At 40.0% G+C, this 24,337-nt stretch overlaps 1 protein-coding gene across 2 annotated transcripts in view; it reads left to right on the top strand.

The window, feature by feature from the left end:
• The window catches only part of LOC311060481 (transient receptor potential cation channel subfamily M member 4-like), a 37,668-nt gene extending 13,797 nt beyond the window's left edge, over positions 1–23,871 (top strand). For both annotated transcript variants that reach the window (XM_084078662.1, XM_084078661.1), the window contains exons 10-27: positions 1,416–1,601; positions 4,950–5,052; positions 5,290–5,546; positions 6,244–6,342; positions 7,761–7,889; positions 8,149–8,290; positions 12,556–12,698; positions 14,646–14,897; positions 15,421–15,542; positions 15,692–15,824; positions 16,368–16,542; positions 17,384–17,549; positions 19,496–19,686; positions 20,158–20,299; positions 20,399–20,461; positions 21,751–21,826; positions 21,987–22,040; positions 22,337–23,871. In XM_084078662.1, coding sequence (XP_083934788.1) covers positions 1,416–1,601; positions 4,950–5,052; positions 5,290–5,546; positions 6,244–6,342; positions 7,761–7,889; positions 8,149–8,290; positions 12,556–12,698; positions 14,646–14,897; positions 15,421–15,542; positions 15,692–15,824; positions 16,368–16,542; positions 17,384–17,549; positions 19,496–19,686; positions 20,158–20,299; positions 20,399–20,461; positions 21,751–21,826; positions 21,987–22,040; positions 22,337–22,396 — 2,493 coding nt within the window. In that variant the 3' untranslated portion in view covers positions 22,397–23,871. The remainder of the gene's footprint in view (positions 1–1,415; positions 1,602–4,949; positions 5,053–5,289; positions 5,547–6,243; positions 6,343–7,760; positions 7,890–8,148; positions 8,291–12,555; positions 12,699–14,645; positions 14,898–15,420; positions 15,543–15,691; positions 15,825–16,367; positions 16,543–17,383; positions 17,550–19,495; positions 19,687–20,157; positions 20,300–20,398; positions 20,462–21,750; positions 21,827–21,986; positions 22,041–22,336) is intronic.
• The last annotated feature ends 466 nt before the right edge of the window (positions 23,872–24,337 follow it).

The raw sequence follows: 24,337 nt of genomic DNA, 5'->3' as shown, positions 1-24,337 counted from the left end.
TCTTTTTACTTTATATATCAATAATATCATCTCTTCCCTTAATGACTGCTATGCACATCTCTATGCGGATGACACGGTCATATATTGTATTGCCAAGACAGCCCAGCTTGCCAATAGGAAGCTGCAGCTTGCCTTCAATGTCCTCCAGGAAGCCCTGGTTGAGCTTAGGCTGGTTTTGAACTCAAAGAAAACTAAGTTTATGATATTCACCAGGGCTAGAAACTCCAACCATGAGAACTTAGACATAATCTCTTCAAGTGGCTCTCCAATTGAGAGAGTCTCTGAATATAAGTACCTTGGAATATGGCTCGATGAAAAATTATCATTTAAACTTCATGTTGACAACCTGGTCACAAAACTTAGACAAAAAATGGGCTTTCTTTATAGAAATAAAACATGCTTTCCGGTTTCGTGTAAAAGAAACATTATTGAAGCCACTTTTCTGTCTGTCCTGGATTATGGGGACACTATTTATAGGACTGCTGCGCCATCAATTTTAAAGCGCCTTGATACAGTATACCACTCTGCCTTAAGATGGATAACTGGTGACAGTTACGGCACCCATCACTGTACCCTGTATAGGAATGCTAGCTTATCCTCTCTTTCGGAAAGGCGTGATCAACACTGGTATCTCTTCATTTTTAAAGCCATCTCAGGTATGCTCCCGCCTTATATTTGTGGTATGTTGGAGCAGAACCCTAGCTCCTACCAGACCCGCTCAAGTGATTTCCTAACACTTAAGGTTCCTTTTGCTCATTCAGACCTAGGCAAAGCAGCATTTTCTGTTAGTGCTCCATCTACTTGGAATGAGCTCCAGAAGTCCCTAAAAATTAGATCACTGCCTTCCTTGGGTCAATTTAGGGCAATGGTTTCCAACACTTTTATTTCAGACTGTAACTGCTTTATTTAATTTTCTATGTATCTGTTTTAGTTCTGGTAAATATTTTGAGTATATTTTGAGTATTTTTTGTCTTCTGTTATTTAAATTAATATACTTGATATGGAATTGTATATTTGTATCTCTGTGGATAAAATTGTTGTATCTCGGCTACATTGAAAATGAGGGTCTGGCCCTCAACTGTATTCCGAGTTGAAATAAAGGTTATGATGATGATGATGATGAAATATAAATACTTCAGACATTAGATCATTAAAGGACGACTTCACCCATTTTCAACCTATCTTCATTTAATAGGTCCTCAATAATGCTCATTTTAATGCAATACCATTTACGTCTACTCACTCTGTGTCTCAGAGGAGGGCTGTGGACAGTTCAGAAACCTGCCTACCAATATATTATACAATACTTTGCATAGAAGTAATCTGTCTGTCTGTCTGTCTGTCTGTCTGTCTGTCTGTCTGTCTGTCTGTCTGTCTGTCTCTCTCTCTCTCTCTGTGTCATATATCTTCATCAGCGGGTAGATGTGTCTTTGAAGAAGTCCACTCCCTGGTTGGTGCTGGCAGGTTCAGGAGGTGTAGCTGACCTCTTGAGTGACATCTTGGAGAACCAATCACCTGCCTCTGCTGGTGATGATGTTGTGACAGAAGTGATCAGGAAACACTTCCCTTCTGAAGCCGTGACAGATCAACTTGTTGAACAGGTAAGAGCAGTGATTGGTTCACAGTGGGAAGAAGGGGATCATGCGCCCCCCGGAAATATACTTCTCCGATCAGTGTTTTCTGATTGGAAAACATGTGCTGAAAATGATGAGCTATGTTAAAAAGTTGTCAAAATGTCCCATCTACCATTTTTATGCAAATTAGTGCTGCCATAATCAAGAATCTATTTTCACTATATCTCAGCCAATATTGCAATTAACAAATAAGATATCCAGACCTATGTTTTGAGGGTCAAGGATCACAATGAAACTATGCTTAAAGTGATTACATTTACTGTACCTGTGGCATGCTGGTATGCAAATCAGTGAACTTTGTGGGAGCCAATCAAAGTTGGGGTACCCAGAGGGCCTGTCGAGCGATACATTTTCATTATTGGGGTTCCTAGAAAGTCAAATGGAAATGGCTATAATGTAACATTAACTTCTTAAAAGTCCATGTTTGTGATGTCCAGAAATTAATGTTACCATGGTGCAGTCATGCAACCTTTCCTCATCAGCATAATTTGCACACATTATGCAAAAACTATTTGATCTCATGTTCGCTTGTGTGGTAGGTCGACTTAATACTATCACGCGAGTGTTAAAGGGCTAGTTTATTTGGGGAGAAATGTATTATTTGAAGTACTTATCCAGAGTCAGACAAGGTCATGGATGTATTTTGTATGTCTCTGTTTTCTGTTTGAATGTATGTTGAATGGTTAACTTAACTTTGTTATCTTAATTCCTGGACTGGTCTGTGAGATAAAGTAGCAGTTCCTCTAAAACATATGGAAAATACTGTCAGCATACCAGGACATCATGAGTTTATCTGTTTAATTACAGGGAAAATATATATAATTCCTCCCAAAACCCTTACATTGTCTCTCTGCCTGTGGCTGTTGGCTCAGTGAGGCGTGCTTTAGAATCCTACCGCACTCGCTCCGGAGGCCGCGCCCCTTGAACCCAAACACGTGACAGCGCGTCCACACTGTGTCCAAACACGCCCTGCACTGTTGCTATGAGAAAAGGCTATACATCTACAAATCTATAGCTATTGTGCGACGCAATTATTATATTTACACTTACTTATATTACATAAATGCCAGCTTGGTTGCCCTTTATTCTTTTAGATTGCCTTTTAAAACACCATTCCGTTTGCTGCTGCATTTAACAGTTATTATTTCCCCCCCTACTCTTCTGGCCGATTTTCCTATGGAAGTTTGTAATGGAAGTTTAGTTTAACTGTTTACTTTAACTTTAATTTTCGATTTTTACTAGTTTATTTGCATAGCATTGTACAAAGGACCCCAATGGAAACAAGCCATAATAGTGCTTTCTTGGGTTTAAAATCCTCTTAGTAGACCTTGTATTGAACTGTACTTTTCTCTGCTTGTCTTTGATATCAATATTCAATCAATACATCAATCAATACATTGTAGTATGCAGTAGCCTATATTTAAGCATCTTGCTATTGCAGCTATTGTTGTATTATTATTATTAAAAATAATAGATATGCTTATAGAGAACCAAAAATCACACCCTGTGTGAAGGTAGCGGCGCCTTTGATACATTTTGTCATCGATATGTGTTTATAATGTGTTTATAGCCACGTGTCACGTGAAGCTTGACCAATCACTTTGTTGACGGGTCTGACCAATCAGAACATTGACGGTGAACACGGACAAAGTCAGGTATAGAGCAGGATCCGCCGCTAAAAATAGATAGATAGATAGATAGATAGATAGATAAAACATACATGCATGCATGTATACAGTTAAATAAGAATTACAAGTTCTAAGTGAATGCATATAGAGGTGAATCACAGGGCCGTGTTCAAGCAAAGGCAATGTAGGCAAATGCCTATGTCCTGTCGGACATTTTTGAAAGACACTTCATACAGAATTAACCGAATTAACCAAATGAATGTAACAAGAACGCCCCAAAAAAGTAACAAACCCGGTAAAAAAAAATATTATTTTTTGTTCGCGGGACGTGTGCATGCGTCCTGGGGGGGCCCCCGAAAATTATCCTTTGCCTAGGGCCCATTCTGACATTAACACGGCCCTGGAATCTGTTGTTGTTTTCTTTTGTGAGTGTTGTCTGTTTGTTTTTGTTTTGTTTTGATGTTGTTTATATCTTACTCAATTTATCCTTTTTATTACTGATATTAGTCTATCCTGTTAATTATTTTCTTCACTGTTTGGAGATACTCTGTTTATTTGCCTATTTGCTTCAGTAAATGTCTGTACTATGTAAAAGAACAAAAACGAATAAACAAAACGTTAAAAAATAAAAATCACACCCAGTGTGAAGTGGGCGGTGTGTGGTCATCACAACATGACTCACTTTTAGAAAAGGATAAATGACTTTTTTAAAAGTCCATACTGCTATTCATAGGGCTGCACATGTGTCATGTGTTTCGCTAGCCAATCACAGTCCTGAATTTGCAAAGTCAGCCAATCACATTACAGTTAGTGGTGATGACACTAGCTGTAATGTGATTGGCTGACTTTGCAAAAGTATCGATTTGCATTAACAATGGAAGGGTTAGGGGTATACAAATCTTTTGGTCGGTGTCCAAAACTCACTTATAGGGGCGGCTACACCGCCCCAAAAATCACACCCAGTGTGAAGAGAGTGGTGCCTTTGAAAGTGTAACTGGTTGCATCCACAACAATATGTTGTCACGTGACACGTGACAACATATTGTCACTTGTCACGTGAAGCTTGACCAATCAGCCGTGCTCAAACATATGGACGGACGGACACACGGACAAAGCCAAATGTAGGAGTGGTTAGCACCACTCAAAAAGAAAATACATGGCTCTGGTGAAACGCCATAATCTTTCTAATTCAGTGCTTCATCATCGTCTTCTGGGCCATCTTTCTGCTATTGCAGAGCTTGTTATTGAAGTACTTCAATGAATGAAGTACAAGTACCATGCTAAGGTGCCTCGTCATCGTCTTCTGGGTCATTATTCTGCTATTGCAGCTATTGCTATCTATCTATCTATTTATAGTTAGATATGTGTAAATATAATAATTGCGTCGCGTCTTCGCCTTGACATATAACTGCGTTAGCCTGTTCTCATAGCAAACACTCAGGACGGCGTGCGGGGCGTGTTTGGATGCATCTGTCCAGATGTACAGTACATCATGTTTCACAGGTTTGAATCTGGCTGATGACATTTGTTGCATCCGCTGTGTAGTGCCAAACAGAGCAGAAAATACATTACACTGTATATGTATTGTTAAACTAAATGCCATCAGAATATCACAAAGTCTTACAAGTTCCTGTTTTGCAGAAATGTCTAATTTGCCCATCCTGTGACCTTTGACCTTGACCCTCAGGTGCAGAGTATCTACAAGAACAGGAAGCTGATAACATTCTACCATGAAGAGCAGGGGAGACTAGAAGACTTTGATACAGTCATGATCAAAGCCCTGATGCCAGGTACAATATAGAACAATAATTAATATTCTATTTAATATGAAAAACAATGTGGGCTACAGCACATTATGATGTTCATTTAACATGCTGTGTGTGTGTGTGTGTGTGTGTGTGTGTGTGTGTGTGTGTGTGTGTGTGTGTGTGTGTGTGTGTGTGTGTGTGTGTGTGTGTGTGTGTGTGTGTGTGTGTGTGTGTGTGTGTGTGTGTGTGTGTGTGTGTGTGTGTGCGCGTGTGTTTCAGCCAGTAAGCGTTGTGCATCAGGTAATACCTTCCCTTACAGTAAGGAGCTGAATCTAGCAATGAGATGCAACAGAGTGGACTTTGCCGCCAGAGAGCTCTTCAACGATGATGATGACATCCTGACTTATGGCGTCCTGGAGGAACTCTACAGCATAGTGGATAAAGACACACTGGTCTACGAGCTGCTACTGGAACGCCTGGAGGAGCGACTGGGAACCTCAGACTGTGGCTCTCTGAAAGAGATCAGCCTGTTTGAGGTGGGTTTATTGAAATCTATATTATGATCCTTGATTGATTAGTGGTTCTGAAGAGATGACCTTCACTTACTACTTAATGCTGTTATGTTGGGGGGGGGGGGTTAAACTCACAGTGCAATCTACTTGTAATGTAAATCAAATGTGTAATGCTTTGGTCAATAATATGATCTTGAAATTATCTGTTGACAACATGGGCAGAAACCAGGTAATCTCTCAAGAACATGATTCAGAGCTGCTTGCTCAAATGCAAAAGTGCTGGGGGCGCTGTTTTTCCTTTTTTTTAAACCTGGGATCCCAGATTGCCTTTCAGGAAATAGAGAGTATGCACATGCATCACTTTTCCACCGGGACACGCCCCCTCATCTAGACTGAGTGGCAAAGCAATGAGCAGCATGGAGCATTGGGATTTGGAAGCACTCGTTGGAAATCACTCAACGGTCCTGCATACCACCTGTTTCTAAATGTCACATAATGTAGGAGGCAGCAGGACTTTTAGTTATTGAAAACGAGCGCTTCCAATCTCTGACACTTAGAAAATAATCACCTGCACAGAATGTATTGACAGAAAGTAGCTCTTTCTCACTTGTAGATCTTGTAGAGCGTGTAGATCGGCAAAGCCACTTGATCTGAGAGGATATTTGGGTTTGATGATGATGAGGCTGATGATGGAGGTTTGTCTTATGCTCTGTCTCTCCAGGTGTCAGGTGTCTTGAAGAAGTTAATGGGTGATGTGAAGCCTTTCTACTTGACTGCCCTGGGTCTACAAGACATCACCTCTCACAAGAAGGCTCTGGAGGTATTCTTCTGAATATACTACTATTATGTTCTTTCATCTAATCTTTAAATAGTCAGCCTCTACTGTGCTGCAATATTTAAAGGATCTGTTACACTTTTTTTCCTATCAAATCAAATAACTGGTTTCTTCAGTTAAATCATCAATATAAGTTAAAATAATAATAACCCTGGACCCATGAACAGAGAACAACACCATTAGAATCATACCAAAACTAGAAAAAGTGCTCCTCAGAGCACAGGTCTCCGCCAGGTCTGGTAGAATCGGCCTCCTGGTGGCGCTATAACAGGCTCATGTGAAACATTTGGGGCAGAGGTTCGGAATTGGCGTCCAGGGACTGTGTGTGCAAAGTTTCGCTGCGATCAGGCCAACGATGCCAGAGATTAGCTGTTCACAGACAGAAGGATGGACGGACAGGGTGCAAAACATACTCTCTCGCCATGCCTTTGGCCTGGCAGAGACAACAACACCACACACAATCAATGGGATGGGTCAGACTCATCACATGTCTGAGGTGGGTGGGTCCTTGGGTACCTTCAGGCTGCTCAGTGACATCATTGAAGGTAGGCTTTTTGTTTCCCTGCCCCGTCCCTTTTTTTGAGGTGATTGGAAGCAAGCTCATAGAAGTTCTCATTATCTAAATAGAGCATACTATCTGCTCTTCCACGAAAAATCATAAATAAGAAATAATGTTCACAATGTTCAGTTTTCTCAGATAATTCAGTAGAAGCACAATTAAGTGCTCCTACTGAATTGTGAAATGTGAGGGCGGTGTACTATTTGGCCCTCACACCTACGTTGCACCTCAGATCCGACCGATATGTCTGAGTCATAGTGTCGGTGGCTTTGTCAGAGTACCTGTTGTACCCGTCTGTCTGTGTCCCTTTTGTGACCATACTGTATATGGAGATCACTGTGTCTGTCTGTCTACCTGTGTCCCTTTTATGCCAATATTTGGGCATATCGGTTGGATGGCGGTTCTGGACAACTGGATATCTATATGCCTATATATGGACATATTGGTCGGATCTGTAACTCTGGACAACCGGATCCCCATTTATGCCTATTTATGGACGTATCGGGTTTGTTTATCGTAATGTCTGAGTCTGAGTTATGTGGCCGCGGTCCGCCCGCCCGCCGGCCCTCCCATTAGCCAATTTTAATATACATTTTAATATAGGATGGGCCTCTGGGACATGTTTTAATTCTCTAGGTCTTGATTGAATGACTAACAATAATTCAAACTCTGTAAGAAAGTATGTGAATACAACCTTCATTTAAAACGATCCCAGATTGGGCGTGGCATTTGGCATTTTGTTTTAAAATACAAAAGGACTATCCTTTTTTTGTCAGGGTTGGTGGTCGATATGGTCGATATCTCCCTTTTCCTCTTCATAGTCCTTTTCTTCTCTCCTTCTCAGCGTGCCAAAGATGTGCTGAAAGGAGAACGGTCATACAGGAACGATCCCTGTGAATCCCCCTGGACTCATCTCTTTATCTGGGCTGTCCTACAGAACAACAGTGACATGGCTGTCTTCTTCTGGGAGAAGGTAAAACACCTGATGCTCAGAGAAGGCTGAAGGATTTTTTATTTACGTGTACATGTATATGGTGTGTAGCGTGTCTGTAACCAGCCCTCTGTCACCGTGTATCTCTATCCATTTGTCCCTCTGTCCATCTGTTCCCCTGCCCATCTATCTGTATCTGTCTCTCTGTCCATCTGTCTGTATGTCCCTCTCTCTCTCTGTCCATCTGTCTGTATCTGTCCCTCTGTCTCTCTGTCCATCTGTCTCTCTATCCATCTCCCAGGCAGAGGAGTCAGTACTGAATGCTCTGAGTGCATGTAAGATGCTTAGAGAGATGTCTGTTGAGATGTTGAAGGGGACATATGGGACAAAGATGCGACTTTCCACGAAAGAGCTGGCACAGAAATTTGAGAACCTGGCACATGGTGAGACCTTGAATAAATCATCAAACTGAAGTTTTTAAGTTGTGTCTCTCTCTCTCTCTCTCTCTCTCTCTCTCTCTCTCTCTCTCTCTCTCTCTCTCTCTCTCTCTCTCTCTCTCTCTCTCTCTCTCTCTCTCTCTCTCTCTGTGTGTGTGTGTTAAGAAAGCACTATGGCTTGTTTCCATTGGGGTCCTTTGTACTCAATTCATCAAAACATTTAATGACAGACAAATATACACTATGCAAAAACATCGGGTAGGCGTTGACTTTTTACAGGGGCCAGCTCTGAATTGCAGCCACCTTTAGGTTCTCTTTTAGAGCGGTTTTGAAGGAGAGTAAAGGGGGGCACATGCTACCATTTTCGGTGAGCACCCTCTCACCGCGGTGGTTTGAAAACTACAACATGGCGTCACTGAGCCACGGTGATAAGCGACTCACCGCTCACCTCAACACATCTCTCAGTTTTTACTAACCAAAATCAACTGACTATGAGCGCCTAGTATCCAAACCACCGCCGTAGAAGCAGTAGAACGAATTTAACCCCTTGTTTGAGCCAAATCTGTATTGAACGTGGGAGGGGAGCTCCCTGTGGTGTTGTGGTTGTGGACGTCTTTGACGTTTTTGAAGTAGTTTGACAGGTACATGGGTGTCTTTGTGGTTGTTACGCCCCGGCCTAGTAGACCAGTCAATCTAAGCCAAAAAAAGGCCCAACCCAAAAGAAATTGCAATAGTAATGTGATATAGTTTTTATTGGTCCTAATACCCTCCTACATCATATATTAAAAGTTTCATGGATTTAGTGGAACTTACTTTTTTCAAGGTCAAAAACAACATTTTGAGGTTTTAAAGCAGTGTGGTCTTGGTCAAATGGTGTTAAATATGCCTGTATGTGAGGTAACAGTACAGTGTTTGACGCATTTGGCACTTACAGTTTGTGCCACACCGCTCATATGGGAGTAAAATGATCTAAACCTGGTATAAATTGTTCCTTATAGACATGTTTAAAATATAAGAAGTAAAAGTGTCCCCCCCAGAGGTCAGGTTGTGAAACTGCAACTACTGAAACTGTAACAGGCTCAAATGACAGCCAAGTAGTCTTGATTTATTACACAAATCTTAGAATAAATAGTTAGAAATAGACATTTCTTCACCAATGTGTTTGTAAAGGTATCCAGTGACACATTGCAAAAAGGTTGAGATTCAACTGCCTTAGGGGAACCCATGACAGCTGCTGAAATTTGGGGTAGCCACGACCTTCAACCAAAATAAAAATAGTTTAATTCTGCTTTAAGTAGCATGTGAGCGGTCTAATCATTGGAAACTGAACAATGGAGCACACTGGAGCACAGGCTCCCCCACCTTTTTTCAATTTGACTTTATGTACCTTCCAGTGACCTGTAATGGAAAAGATACCATGGATCATATGAAACTGAGTTTAAGTTTGTAAATCGGCATAATAATAACCACTTTCATTCGCTGCCTGTTAGAAAAATGGTTGCGCCTGTAAGCCCGGTGCTCCTAACTCGAAGGGCTCCGCAAATAACTCTTAAAGACCCCTCCTCCCCCTCTTTTCAAAGCAGTTGTCAATGTTTACAACTTGAGGGGATTAAGTGGAACTATTCTTATGGATATTTATTCAGCGTTCTTCTATTGCTACGTTATTTGATATGGAAACCGTAGCCCCTGTTAAATGCTGGGTCTATATGGTTAAATCAATTAAATATATATTTTTTTTTCGGGCTCATGGGCTCCGGCACCTAATCATTTACAAATTAAGGACTGCAAATAGGCTATTACTACAAAATAGGGTTGTCTTACCTTCCTAGATTTAGAGGGATAGTTTAGTATTATTTTGATTTGTATTTTATGTTACATGGGACATGATATGAGTGTAAATGTGATTAAAAATGTATTTTCCAAGGTATATTTAACAAAGTGGCATTCACAAAAATATAGTTTTTAATCATGTTTGCTAACTGCCGGATATCTTTTTTCCATAGTTTTTTCCCCCTCTTTTTTGAAATAAATTTAGAGTAGCCAATAATCTTTTCTCCCCAATTTAGTCGTTATGCCGATTAATTCCTCCCCACACACATTTCTGTATTGTCACTGCTGTCGTATCCTACTGACTCACCTGTCAGTGAGGAGCCCCCACCAGGAGGACGTATATAGAGCCTTTTTCCTACTCCTCCCGCCCAACACTCCCCGCTGACAGGTACCGCCCCAGCCCGTAGGAGTACGTGCAATGACGATATCACCCTCCCCGCCCGGCTTCCCTCACGGGCCAATTGTGTTCGTGTGTAGACGCTCGATAAAGCCGGATTCACCACGGTGAATTCGAACCCACAACCTGGTGGTGGGCAGTGACTTTACCACTGCGCCGCCCGAGCACCCACCCCTACACACACAGATCTTTAACCCATGAACATTATAACAACAATACAGAACGCTGGTGTTTGGAGGCTAGCTAGGAGGAAGACATCTGAATGCTGGTGCCAGTCAGCTTTATAGTTGAGCTCATCGTCACAGGAGCCAATCACCTATTAGTTACTCAGTCACCACTCAGTCACCATTAACACCAGCTGGTACTCAATCAGTCAGTTGCTCCTCACCACTCATTCACTAACCTCGCATCACCAGTCTTTCCACGGCCTCGGAGGAAAGCCTGGTATGCGTTACTAAAGACCCTTATTACACGGCTTGGTTGAATGCTCGATTCTGATTGGTCAGTCATCGGTCATTATTTCTGGATAATGACCGATGAGCTCTATAACGGACCGCTGTGTAATCAGAGACTCAGAACACCTGCTCATGTCAACCTGTGCTGCTTGGTTATATGCTTTATCCAACATGACAGCCATGTAAACAAACAAACAATGTAATTTACAACTAAACGTTGCTCTCAAGAATGTTTTTGAAAACATTTGAAGTGAGAAATAGACGATGCAATAACCGAGAAGTCATTCTATTTGATCCACTGCGCTTCCTTGTGGCACAACAACGGGGGAATACCAAAACGCTCGCCCCAAAACACAGTCGCCCCGGGGCAAATCCGGCGGTATTACAGGCAAATCGGCAGTAAATAGAATGGGGGGCGAGTGTGTTTTGGGGCGAGTTTTTTTCCATTTCGTCATTTGTTTTTGCGAGGCGAACTTGTCCGCCCAGCCCAATACTTATGGAATACTTTCATTGCCGTAAGCAAGGAAATACTTCGTTTTGTTGTTACTCTTGGGTAAATGTATTTATGTATTTATTAAGTAGCCGTGTAATAAGCGGGATAATGCATGGGGAGGTAGTCATTATTGAAGGGCTTTAAATTTCAATAATGACTACCTCCCCATGCATTATCCCTTGCATATGATCCGGTCTAGGCCACGCCTACTGAAAAAAAAAGAAGAAAAAAGAATCCTCTTTCCGGATTCTGCCCATCCGGTTTTGCGGTGCCGCTTTGTTTTGGTTCCCCAATCCCTATTTAAATGGAATAGAATTTCCCCGTGGGATAATACAGACGGTAAATAGTCTCCGGATAGTGCACGCACATTTACATTTAAAAAATAAGCTAAACTATGCCGCATCAAGGATTTTATTAGGACGGACCTATATTGGGGTGAGACGTCTTTCCGGTTCTGCCCATCCGGCCACTTTTTTTTTTTTTACTTCCGCTCCCGACCGGATCATATACCCGAAAATGGAATGCTGCCCAGGCTACTCATTCACAAACACACCAATGAGGGGTAAAACATACACAGGAAAACACCACATAGGGGAATACATATATGACCCTATAGGATCTTGTAGACCAGACCCATTGCAAGTTGCTGTACCCTGTCCTCTACCATGAGCCATCCCACCCTAGCAAAGTGAGCAGGGGTTAGATGAGTTGTGGGTGTGAGGCCAAGCAGTAGCCTGACAAGTTTGTTTTGGGATGTCTGGAGCCTTGTTTTAAGGCCTTTGTGGTGCTATGGTACCAAGAGGTGCACGCATATAGTCAAAGTGACATTTGATAAGTGCTCCTGCTAGAGTTCTCAATGTATTCCTACTGAGCATTGAGGAAATCCTGTGTGTGTGTGTGTGTGTGTGTGTGTGTGTGTGTGTGTGTGTGTGTGTGTGTGTGTGTGTGTGTGTGTGTGTGTGTGTGTATATATATTTACACGTACACATATATATACACACACGCACACGCGCACGCACGCACGCACGCACGCACGCACGCACACACACACACACACACACAATGCTTTCATTGTGTGTGGTATTTTTCACCTCAGATGTGTTGGGTTCATGTTGCCAGTGCGATGAGAAGAAGTCCTTCAAGTTGCTCACCACAGAGTCTCCAGTCTACGGAACAAACTGCTTCCAGATGGCCAAAGCTGTTGAATCACTCCTCTTCTTCAACCATGATGGATTAGAGGTTGGTCCATCTCTGACGGGAGCGTATCTATGTTCCCAAGGCTCTATGTTCCCCACTCAATTAAAAAGAGGTTTTATGTTCCCCGTTAACAAAAAAGGTTCTATGTTCCCTGCTCAACAAACAAAAGGTTCTATGTTCCCCGTTTACCCTTAACAAAAGGTTGAAGGTTCCCTGTTTACATCTCTTAACACACACAATGGAACATAATGGGGAAACAAATCTATCAGAAACTTACGCTAAGGGGCCCCACCCCCTTTCCCTCGGTAGCCATCTTAGTGGTATAGATCACCTCTAGGCAGAGAGCCTGCAGCATAAGCCTTTTTCTCCCTGACTATTGACTCCTCCTGACTCCTACTGACTTCTCCTAACTCCTACTGACTCCAACTGACTCCCCCGGACTCCTGCTAACTCCTACTGACTCCTACTGACTCCTACTGACTCCTCCTGACTCCTCCTAACTCCTACTGACTCCTACTCTGAGTCAGGAGGAGTAAATGTACACACATGTACATTTAATCTACATGTGTCTCATTCTATGACAGAATTTAATTAATACATAAAAGGTCATATGATTTAACATTTTCAAAAAAATGCCCGGCTAAATAATGGACTATATTAAAATGAAAAGGCTTTTATGAAAATGTAAAATAAATAAGGCTAATGCTTTTTAATCTTAAGCTAATAAATGCCATGTATAATTCAATAGCATTTAAATTTCATCTCCAATGTGTGCTCATTCTATGACCAAATGAAAAAGCTAAAGAAAATGCATTCCTTTATCATTTTCAAATCCTATTTTCAAATCCAATAATAGTAGGATTCGAAAATGATAAAGCAATGTCATTATCTTTAGCTTTTTAATTCTGAAATTAAATGAAAAAGAATGAGCACACCTGGAGATGCTATACGTTCATTTGTGTCTCAAAAAATGTGTTTAATAGCTAAAGATTAAAAAGCATTAGCCTTATTTAATTTACATTTTCAAAATAGCCTTTTCATTTGAGAATTGTCCATTATTTAGCGGGACTTTTTTTTCTTAAAAAAAAAAATCAAATTACCTTTTATGCATAATTTAAATGCTGTTATAGAATGAGCACACCTGCAGATTAAATGTAAACGCTATTGCATTTTACATTGATTTTCATCTAAAAAAATGCATTCATTTCCTGAATATTAAAAAGCATTTCTCTTATTCTATATATTAAATAGAAATGTCTATAAAATGAATGAATAAATAAATAAATACAATATTGTGTCGTATCGACATTGTGAGCCCAATACCGTGTATCATATCATATCGTAAAATCGTATCGTATCGTAAAATTTGTGTATCGTGACCTAACCCTATCCCCTAAATAGATTTAGAGTCATTTCAAATACGTTTTCAAAACAGCTGTCATGGCCTGACGTCGCACCACATGATATTTTGACACTTTAAAAACAGACAATTGCAAATAACTAATTCGTTTAAAAAGGTTAAAGTGGGTATAAATATACAGTACATGGGAAATCGATCTATATGATCACTTGTTATGTATTTAAACCTTTTTTAATGTCAAATCATTCACTCTGAAAATGTAGGCGTCACGTCATTGACCCTGTGTATATGATTGGTCGAGGGACAGACCGGAACAGTTGATCAACATAGATGCATTTTTATCACAAAACTATATCATAATCACATTAGTACATGTGTTATCTTGGTGGATTTTCTGAACAAAGTTCCTGGAAAAAAAAACTGCATTTAATGTCACTTAACGGCTGGATTGAAAACCTTCTGGAAAGGATATAGGCTAATTGCCCAGGGCCCACCATAGATCACCCAATAGTGATCTATGATTTACTGTAGCTTATGTAAATCAAATTACACACAGTAGTTAAATTACACTCATCTGTGTGTTACATTAACACAGACATGACTAAAAAACTGACCGTTCTGCTTCACAGTCTGTGCTGTCTCAGGTTTGGTGGGGTTTGGGAGGCAACACATGGTGGGCATTCCTTCTCAGCCTTCTCTTCCCCTGTGGGACTCCAGTCTCTGTCTTTGTGAGCAATGCAGTGATGTACATCATCTTCCTCTTCCTGTTTGCCTACATGCTGCTGGTGGACTTTAAGCCACCGCCCCCTAGTGGGCCGTCCATCAGTGAATGTGTGCTGTACTTCTGGGTGTTCACCTTCTTCTGTGAGGAGATCCGACAGGTGAGTGGAGGGAGCTTCTCTCTCTCTCTTATTGCATTTCCTGTGTTAACACACTCTCCCATTCATTCAATAAATACCTATACACAGCAGTGGAATGAGGTTTGAATCATATGTCATTAATATAACAAATAAACACAAAATTATAAAAGAACAAAACCTGCCTTTATTTAAATACAAATAAAACAAATATTCACCATTATTATTATATTATTATTATCAGAATATAAATTATGTTTCTATTGGCAAGTTTGTATGTTTGCATAATGTGGATACAGAAAATGCAGTATAAAGACTGTCAACTACTTTTTAGGTATTTAATTGAGCTTATTATGACTATTTTGAATCTTCATATTATCATTTTTGTCCACATTGTTGAGGAGGCTCTAAGTAAAATGATTTCACTGCCTGCAATGTTGCCACAACTAAGAGCATGTGGCAAATATTGTTCTTACAGCTGATTTGTCTATCAACTGTAATCTATCGACTTAATTCAGTTTTATATTATGTGTTTAATAACTTTCAGGCATTCTCTGTGGGCTACCGGTACATGAGTTACTGCCAGAAGATGAGGCTTTACTGTCAAGATTTCTGGAACAGATGTGACCTCATTGCCATCATTCTGTTCATTATTGGTCTCATCTGTAGGTTGGTACAGACATGTTTTCCTTTATTAGTTACTATAGTACTTGAAGTAAAAAGAGATTTATGATAAATACAGAAACCTAATAATAATCATCTAATCATAAACATAGGAGTTTGATTAAAATGTGTTTTCTTCTGCTCGTGTGCTTCAGGATGTTCGAGTGGTCCTATGAGTTTGGACGATGTGTCCTGTGTATCGACTACATGGTCTTCACACTCCGTCTCATTCACATCTCTGCCGTTCACAAAGAGATGGGACCAAAAATCATCATTGTTGGCAAGATGGTAAGATATAAGACAGATATTAGTGCTGTTTTATTACACGGCTTGGTTGAATGTTTGATTCTGATTGGTCAATCACTGAATTCAGTGGTGTGTTATTTTTTAATAATGACCTCTGAACTCAATAACAGACCGCTGTCTAATCAAAGACTCAGAGCACCTGCTGCGCTGCTTGATTTAGTGCCGTTTCCAACATGGTAGCCATGTAAACAAACACGCTCAAGAATGTTTTTGAAACAGTTGAAGTGAGAAGTAGACAAAGCAGTAACCGAAAATGTATTCTATTTCATCAACACTACCCGTTGTTTTCCGAGGCGACCCGCACACCCCAAGTGTGCACTGGACACACCTGGCAAAATTTAATGTAATACTTTCATTACCATAAGCAGTGAAATACGTAGTTTTGTTGTTACTTTTGGGTCAATGTATTCATTTCTTTATTAAGTAGCCGTGTAATCATTGGGATAATCAATGGGGAGAAGGTCATTATTGAGAAATAAATAAATATTATAATGAAAACAACATGTCTTGTTTCTCACTGTTCAGATGAAAGATGTCGGCTTCTTCCTCTTCTTCCTGGGGGTGTGGCTTATGGCATATGGAGTAGCCAATCAGGCGCTGCTCTATTCCTACGATCCCAACCCAAGTCGTATCTTCCGTCGAGTGTTCTACAGACCTTACCTCTACATCTTTGGAGAATTTAATCTTCAGGAAATAGATGGTGTGTGTGTCAACACAATGCAATAAATAAAGCATTACATTTCAGTTCAAATACATTTATTGTTGAACTGGTTAGTAGGCTCCACATCTCTGCCTAACAACCCAACTCATAGAATTCGTAGAACTGTTTAAATATTAATGATTTGCTAAAACATTTACGCCATCAGCTTAAAATGTAATGATTACATCCTGGAACTGTATACCACTCCCAGCAACCGTTTAAACAAAAAAGAAATTGAAAAGTGCTGCTCTATTTTTTACTAGAGAGATTAGACAGTCAAATAATCATGGGAGGGCCAACATATAAAGGTTCAATACCATTCTGACTAGAATATTTTCAGCTCTTTGAAGTTCAGTTTGAATCTGCTTCAGGGTGCTATGTACTGTAATAGCAACCTGAAGTTGCTTACTGTAAATCGCTATGGATTAAGAGCGTCTGCTAAATGCCTAAACTGTAACTGTAACTGTAATAGAGGCATATCAAACTGAAGCTGTATTGAAACTGACACAATAACAATTACGGGATTTCTTTATCCAAAGATTTAGTAGACCACCTTGTTTATAACTCTTTGTCAAAATCACAACCAAAGTATTTATCATGTTTATCAAAGTGTCTCATACTATAATACTGACCTTTAAGGTGGTATTAGAGCACCTCTAATGACAATATTAGAATATGAAGTTGATTGTACACATGATGTTGTGTTGCGCTGCTTCGTGCTTGCAGCTATATTTATAGTTGTTTAGCTACAAGTTTTTATTTTACTACAACCTGCCCAACGCTTATTATTATTATTATTTTTATTATTATTATTATTGATGTATTTGTTTGTTTGTCAAAGGGGGACAAGAGTGGGACATTACCTGCACTAACAACGTGACACAGATAGAGGGCGGTGCTGAGCCGTGCAGGAGCGAGTACAACAACTGGCTGGTGATCATTTTGCTGGTGGTTTTCCTGCTGGTCACCAACGTACTGATCATCAACCTGCTCATTGCCATCCTCAGGTAGAGAACCAGCCTTCTGTCTGTGACTTCATTAATGTTACTCTTTCTTTCTTCTTGGTTTCCTGAACTCAGCTCTCATCTCCTCTCCTCACCTCTGATCTTACCTTCTACATGTCATCACCTTTCCAATACTTCTTATTTAACATGCAGGTGCATAAACATAGACAATAATAACAGTTAAAGCATTATATTTGGGACTGAAAACGATTTGAATGTAAATGAGAAGGATATAGAAAATAATTACAGATTCATCTTGCACAAGGCGGGGATTAATCTAGGTTACAATCTTAGAGGTTGTCCATGGCCGTGGCCATACCCGTGAGAACTAGGGATGCCCCCCTATCATTCGTTCATTGAGAATGAACGAATGATGGAAAAAAGAAAATAAAGAAAAACCTCTGTCACGTTATTCATTTAAATAAAACATGGGACTGGGTTGGCGAATAAAAGAAAATAGGAACATATTCAAATAGGCCTTAAACTACACATTTTTTCTTTTGTTCACGAATCAGCGTCTGCCGTCCGTCCGCTGTTTCCTGTTTAGTGTTTACTTTACTTGCGGGGCGCACAAGCCTCATAGTGAACAGGTTGTTTACAACATGGCACAGAAACAAACAAATGTCTGATTTCTTTGGTGGGCCCAAATCAATTAAGAAAAGCACAGAAGCAACTAGCGTTGATACATCGCCACCTGAATGTGTAAATGAAGAGCCTCAGCCGGAGTCTATCGAGTTGTTGACATGAGGGAATTCATTACCATCACCCCAGATCACAAGAGCACATTTGGGATATTGTATAATAAGGTAAATAGGTAATAGCTCATGTATTTGATTAAAAGCTCTATTGTACTGGAATGTGTATTAGCCTGGCTATTGGGTTTTGTAAAGAAGAAATTGTGTCCTGATGGGCTGCCATGCCAACTGCTATAGCCTACTATATTGTGTTCTGGCCGCTATTAATGCTTTACTGTAACTGTATTGTGTTCTGACGGGCCGCTGTGCCTGCCAACTGCCATACTGTAATATGTTCTGAACTTCTGATAATCGGCGCCTTGCCATAGGCCTACTGTATAGCCTATTTGTTCTTATGGGTCTCTGTGCCATATAGCCTGCTGGCAACTGTGTGTGGGCCAATCCTACTATGTTTAGGCTATTTGATATTACATTGCAACCTAGGCGCACGACGATTCTGCACTTAATTCGCAAAAGATTTATGTTATTAGAATTGCTGTATCAGCTAAGCCTGGTTAATTGTCTGACACAGAATGTTCATTAGTCGGGAAAGTGTCGTTCATGATTGTTATTAAAAAGCCAAAGCAGTCTATTGTTAGTAAAACAACGCCGTAGTAGCCTAGTGTGTTTTATGTGACGGTAATGAGTCGCTATCTGCGGTGCTGTATACCCCCCCCCTCCCGGTCAGATGTAGTTCCCGTGGCTGCGTATGTAATGATTTCTCAGCATATTCCATCATTAGTTTCATGCCAACACATGTTTTTCAGAATAATGAGCAAATAGTCTACAAGTCGGGCCCTCTGCGCAAATCTTTCATAAAGTTGATTGATTCATCTGGCCAGCAATGAATCAAAAATATCAAGCTCACCATATATGGTCGTATGGTGACAAAATTATTTCGGGAGTGCGTCCATGGTAGATGCAACTTTGGGAAAGTTGAATCTTCTTCTACAGTCTCCTGATTCTCCTCATAAATAATTTAAATTCAAGTGTATAATGTTTGTTTACGGACGGGTTGGGACCGTGCATGCATTCCATCTTCCTGGTTTAACCATGCTACGCGACCTGGCGCTGAAATGGACAGCTGTTGTCTCTGCTTCATCTTCAATTAAATGTGTGTGCATTGTTCTTGATTTGTGCAGCCGCAAAGAGGAGCAGAGGATTTGTGGTTTGATTTGATAGTTTGTTGTTTTGTGCCTTCAACCCTCCATGCAGCAACACTGTCAACAAGGTGGAGGAGAAGAGCGACATCTACTGGAGGTTCCAGCATTACAACCTTGTGATGGAGTACCAGTCCCGTCCTGTTTGGGCTCCTCCATTCATCATCTTCTCACACCTTCGTTCCCTCTTTGCCCTTTTGGTGTGCCGTTGGTACTGTGACGATGACTGTGACTGCGGCAACTGTGGTCAGTATTTGAGTTGCATTAAATGGAATTAACATAAAGAAATACTTATTTCATCTTTTATCTTTTGGTAAAGGTTATAGTGTAATATGACCACTGGGTGAAGTCTTGAACAACATAAGAATCATTAATAACTGTCCATTGTATTGTGTGTGCATGCATGAATCTACTAATGAATGAATACATGAATATATGAATGCATGCATGAGCAGGTAACAATGATGGGATTCGTTCCTGAGGCATTCATCTTAACAAACTGATCTCATCTGTAGAGAATAATGTGTAATATTTTTAGTATCTACCAATCATTACATAGATTATGATATGATGGTAATCAATGTAATGATTTGATTTGTTGACATCGTCTATAGGGCTAGGCTTTTCACCCCAACATCAGCTCACAGCTGCTGAAATACTGTATACATTATGTTCATGGTGCATCACAACAATTTAACCATTTCCCCCAATGCTTAGGAATCATGGAGTACATTAAAAACGAATACACGGAGGAAGAAGTTAAGAAATGGGAGATGGATCAGAAGAAAAACGTCTTGACAGCCCAGAGTGAGACAGAGAGAGGCAGTGACTCTGAGAGGATTAAGCAGATTTCTGACAAGTAAGATGATGATGATGACTCCATGTCAATCACTAAATAGCTGTATTGTATTGTATTGTATTGCACTGCATTGCATTGAACTGTGTGTGTTTTGGACAGTGTGCAGGAACAGCTGAATGAAAGCAGAAGCTTTGACCAGAAGATTCAGCAGATTTCTGACAAGTAAGATAATAAATACATCATGTGATTTCACTTCATGTAAAAGCAAAGTTGTTGTTTACCCAGGGTGTTGGACTAAGTGCGGAACTTATTTACAGCCAGACCCTGCATGGAAGCTCTTGCTCAAGGGCTATTCAGCGGTGATTCATGATTGATGTGATGAATTGGGGAATCGATCTAGGGACCTTCCGGTATCAAGGTCGCCCCTCTAACCACTAGGCCACTGCTGCCACAAAGAAATGTCAATCACTAAAGGTCCTGACAGATAGAAAGCATCAAGGACAGCAGTCAGGTCACTTGTTCACTTTGAAGGTTGGAGGATTTTAAATGTCTCTCTGATGCACTGCGCACACATGCACGCACACACGCACACTCACACACATAGAATCAAATTGAATCCAATCGTGAGGCCTACAGAGTTCTCATGCACCTACCTGCAGCGGAATTCACTTCCTCTGCTGAGGCAAAGTACTGTGCCCAAAAAGGGACACTACACTGCGCTGTTCATCCACTAGGTGGCTTTAGTACTATACAATACATTGAAAGGCAAAGCACATCGATTTTGTAGAAATTAATACAAGTATATTTCTAACTCTGTTACACACAACACTAGTGTATGTGTGTACACACAACACTAGTGTATGTGTGTACTTTATGTTGGTACGTCAGTGAAATGGTTCTACAGTGGTCACCGACTGACTATTTCAGCATCGCCTTAAAGCTGCCGATCAGTACTGAACGGTGCCGTTCTCAGCTCCGCCCCAGAGAGATATTTATTTACTTTTGATTCATTTCATGTATTTGATTATATTTGAATGTTTTTAGTATCGAACTAATGCCCTCTGCAACCCCCCCTGTACTTGTTTCAATCAATCAATCAATCAATCAATCAATCAATCAATCAATCAATCAATCAATCAATCAATCAATCAATCCGTGCGTGCGTGCGTGCGTGCGTGCGTGCGTGCGTGCGTGCGTGCGTGCGTGCGTGCGTGCGCGCGCGCGTGCGTGTGTGTGTGTGTGTGTGTGTTCTAAGAGCAAAAGCCCACTTTTTATTTTTGCAATAACGTTGTTATACAGCTCTACAGTATTTATTTCGTTATTCCAGTAGGCCTGTGTTTAAATTGTACATACATTTATTCGTTTTCTAGGTTGGCAAGTTGTAATAAAGCCTCTTTGAATTGAATTGAATAGATTTGGACCTCTATAGGAGAACCTTCTAATGTGTGTGTGTGTGTGTGTGTGTGTGTGTGTGTGTGTGTGTGTGTGTGTGTGTGTGTGTGTTTTGGCAGAGAGGACAGTGTGTTCAAACAGCTGACTGAACAACTGACTGACTTTGATCAGAGACAGAGAGCTTTGGAGACTAAGGTAACGTCCAGATGTTTATTTAATGTCTCTCCTCAGAGTCTGTTCTATAATATATATATATATGTATATGTATATGTATATGAATATGTATATATCTTAGCTAATGCTTTGCTAATGTATAACTAATGTATAGCTAACCATTGATCTGTTGTTCTGGCAGCTGACTGAACAACTGACTGACTTTGATCAGAGGCAGAGAGCTTTGGAGACCAAGGTAACGTCCAGATGTTTATTTAATGTTCTTCTCTCCTCAGAGTCTGTTCTATAGCTAATATATATATATATATATATATATATCTTAGCTAATGCTTTGCTAATGTGCTAACTACTGTATAACTAATGTATAGCTAACCATTGATCTGTTGTTCTGTGATGACTCATCGTGTTCTTATGGTTCAGTCCTCATGAATAATTTACTACAAATGTTGTCCACCATTCTGTCAAATAGTTTTATCATTTAAATGTTGACATTCATGCCTGTATGCTGTGTTTACTGTGTGTGTCCACTAGGTGGAGAAAATCCTGGATCTTTTGGCCAAAGCACCCTGGACCAAACCCCCATCAACCTAAACATCATGGACCAAACCCCATCAACCACCACGACCTTTAGAACAATCTCTACACAAGTTATGAAATAACAACATAACTACTTTAAACAGTTATACTGCTTTTAATTTGATTATTACGGTCACGATCAAATTACCCCAGTAATGATATTAATCATCCTCTCAATCATCTGTCATCCAAGAGTTGCATTAGAATAATTTTATCATGCATTATTACAGGTCTTGGTTGAATGCTTGATTCTGATTGGTCAATCACTGAATTCAATGACCTCTGATCTCAATAACAGAACATTGTCTAATCAAAGACTCAGAGCACTTGCTCATATCAATCTGTCTAATCAAAGACTCAGAACACCTGATCAATCTGTCTAATCAAAGACTCAGAGCACCTGTTCATATCAACCTGTCTAATCAAAGACTCAGAACAGCTGCTCATATCAATCTGTCTAATCAAAGACTCAGAACACCTGTTCATATCAATCTGTCTAATCAAAGACTTTATTTTGAAAAACAATATTTTGGGATTGTTGTTAAATATGTATGGGACTTTTGTTTTATTTTTAAAACTGGGTTTGGACTTTTATTTTTTGAAAAACTATTGATTTTATTGTGAAACATGTCTGGAGCTTTTATTTTGAAAAGGGAAGAAAATACTATGTGTGGAGCTTATATTAAGAAAAACTGGATTTATAAAAACTGGATTTATAACTTTTATTTTGAAAAACAATATCTAGAGTTTTTATTTTTGAAACATATTCTAACTGAGGGCTTTTATTTTAGAAAACTATGTATGGGCTTTTATTTTTGACAAATGATATTTGGTTATTGTTTAAAATGATTGTGACTTTCATTTTCTTAACTGGGTTTGGAGCTTCTATTTTGAAAAGAATGTAGCTTTTTATTGTGAAACATGATATCTGGGGCTTTCATTCATAAAAAATATGTCTGGAGCTTTTATTTTGAAAACTATGTGTAGGGCATTTATTAAAACTGTCAGGGGCTTTTGATATAAACAACGACCAATCAGGAAAGGGGGCGGAGCTAACTAACACCAATGAGGAACAAGGAGAGGCGACTCCAATGTTACATTATTAATTATCATGTGTGCATTATGTAAATGACCGCTTATGTAAAGCAGGCTCTAGACCGGATCACACTGGATCGGTCTGATCACGACTACAATCAACAATACAGTCGGGCGGAAACCTCTTATCTCCATATTTAAACTTTTGGTGTTTTTTGTTTCGTAAATGAACGCCCTACTTGATCATACTGCAGCGTAACACAAAAGTAGCAAAAGTAGCAGATCTACAAGCTTACGGCGCTTCGAGTTGCGACACGCTTTGAGCTTGTAGATCGGCTAATTGAAATCTTTATGACACAAATCTTATCAGGGTCCCTGCCATGAAATATTCTCAGATGGGGTCTGCGACTCCGCAGCAAAATAGCCTACGTCCCTGATGTGAAACAGTTTGAGAAGCCTGCCTTATGTAAACCATTTGTTCCTACTTTAATAAAACCATAATCATGAGTGTGTTTATAATCGTTGTTTTGTCATGAGGAGAATGTTACAATCTTTCGAAAAAAGACATGCAAAAAACATTTTTCTGAAAAAAATTAAATAACAGATCTACAAGCTCACAACATGTTGGGGTGCGATGTGTTGTGAGCTTGTAGATCTGCTATTTTCACCAAATTTGTAATGGGAGCAGAGACGTGTGTTTTCAATGAGTCTATCATGGCTAAAAATGGAGTTTGAAGTTACGTTAAGCTAATGGGCTTGTCTGAAAAAAAGAATATCAAATATCTAAATATTGAATCAAGGAACTTAAAAACTGTCTGGGGTTCAAACACAAAAGCTAGAGTAGATGTTGAAATGACCACAGAGGTGTTTTAAAGTTAAATAACCTTTTTAAAGGGATATTTCATACAAAAAAGGGTCATT

The sequence above is a fragment of the Gymnoscopelus microlampas genome (genome assembly GCF_963454915.1).
Source record: "Gymnoscopelus microlampas genome assembly, chromosome: 14".
Lineage (NCBI taxonomy): Eukaryota > Metazoa > Chordata > Actinopteri > Myctophiformes > Myctophidae > Gymnoscopelus > Gymnoscopelus microlampas.
Note: the sequence above shows the minus strand (reverse complement) of the source record. Positions and strands in the feature narration are given on the sequence as shown.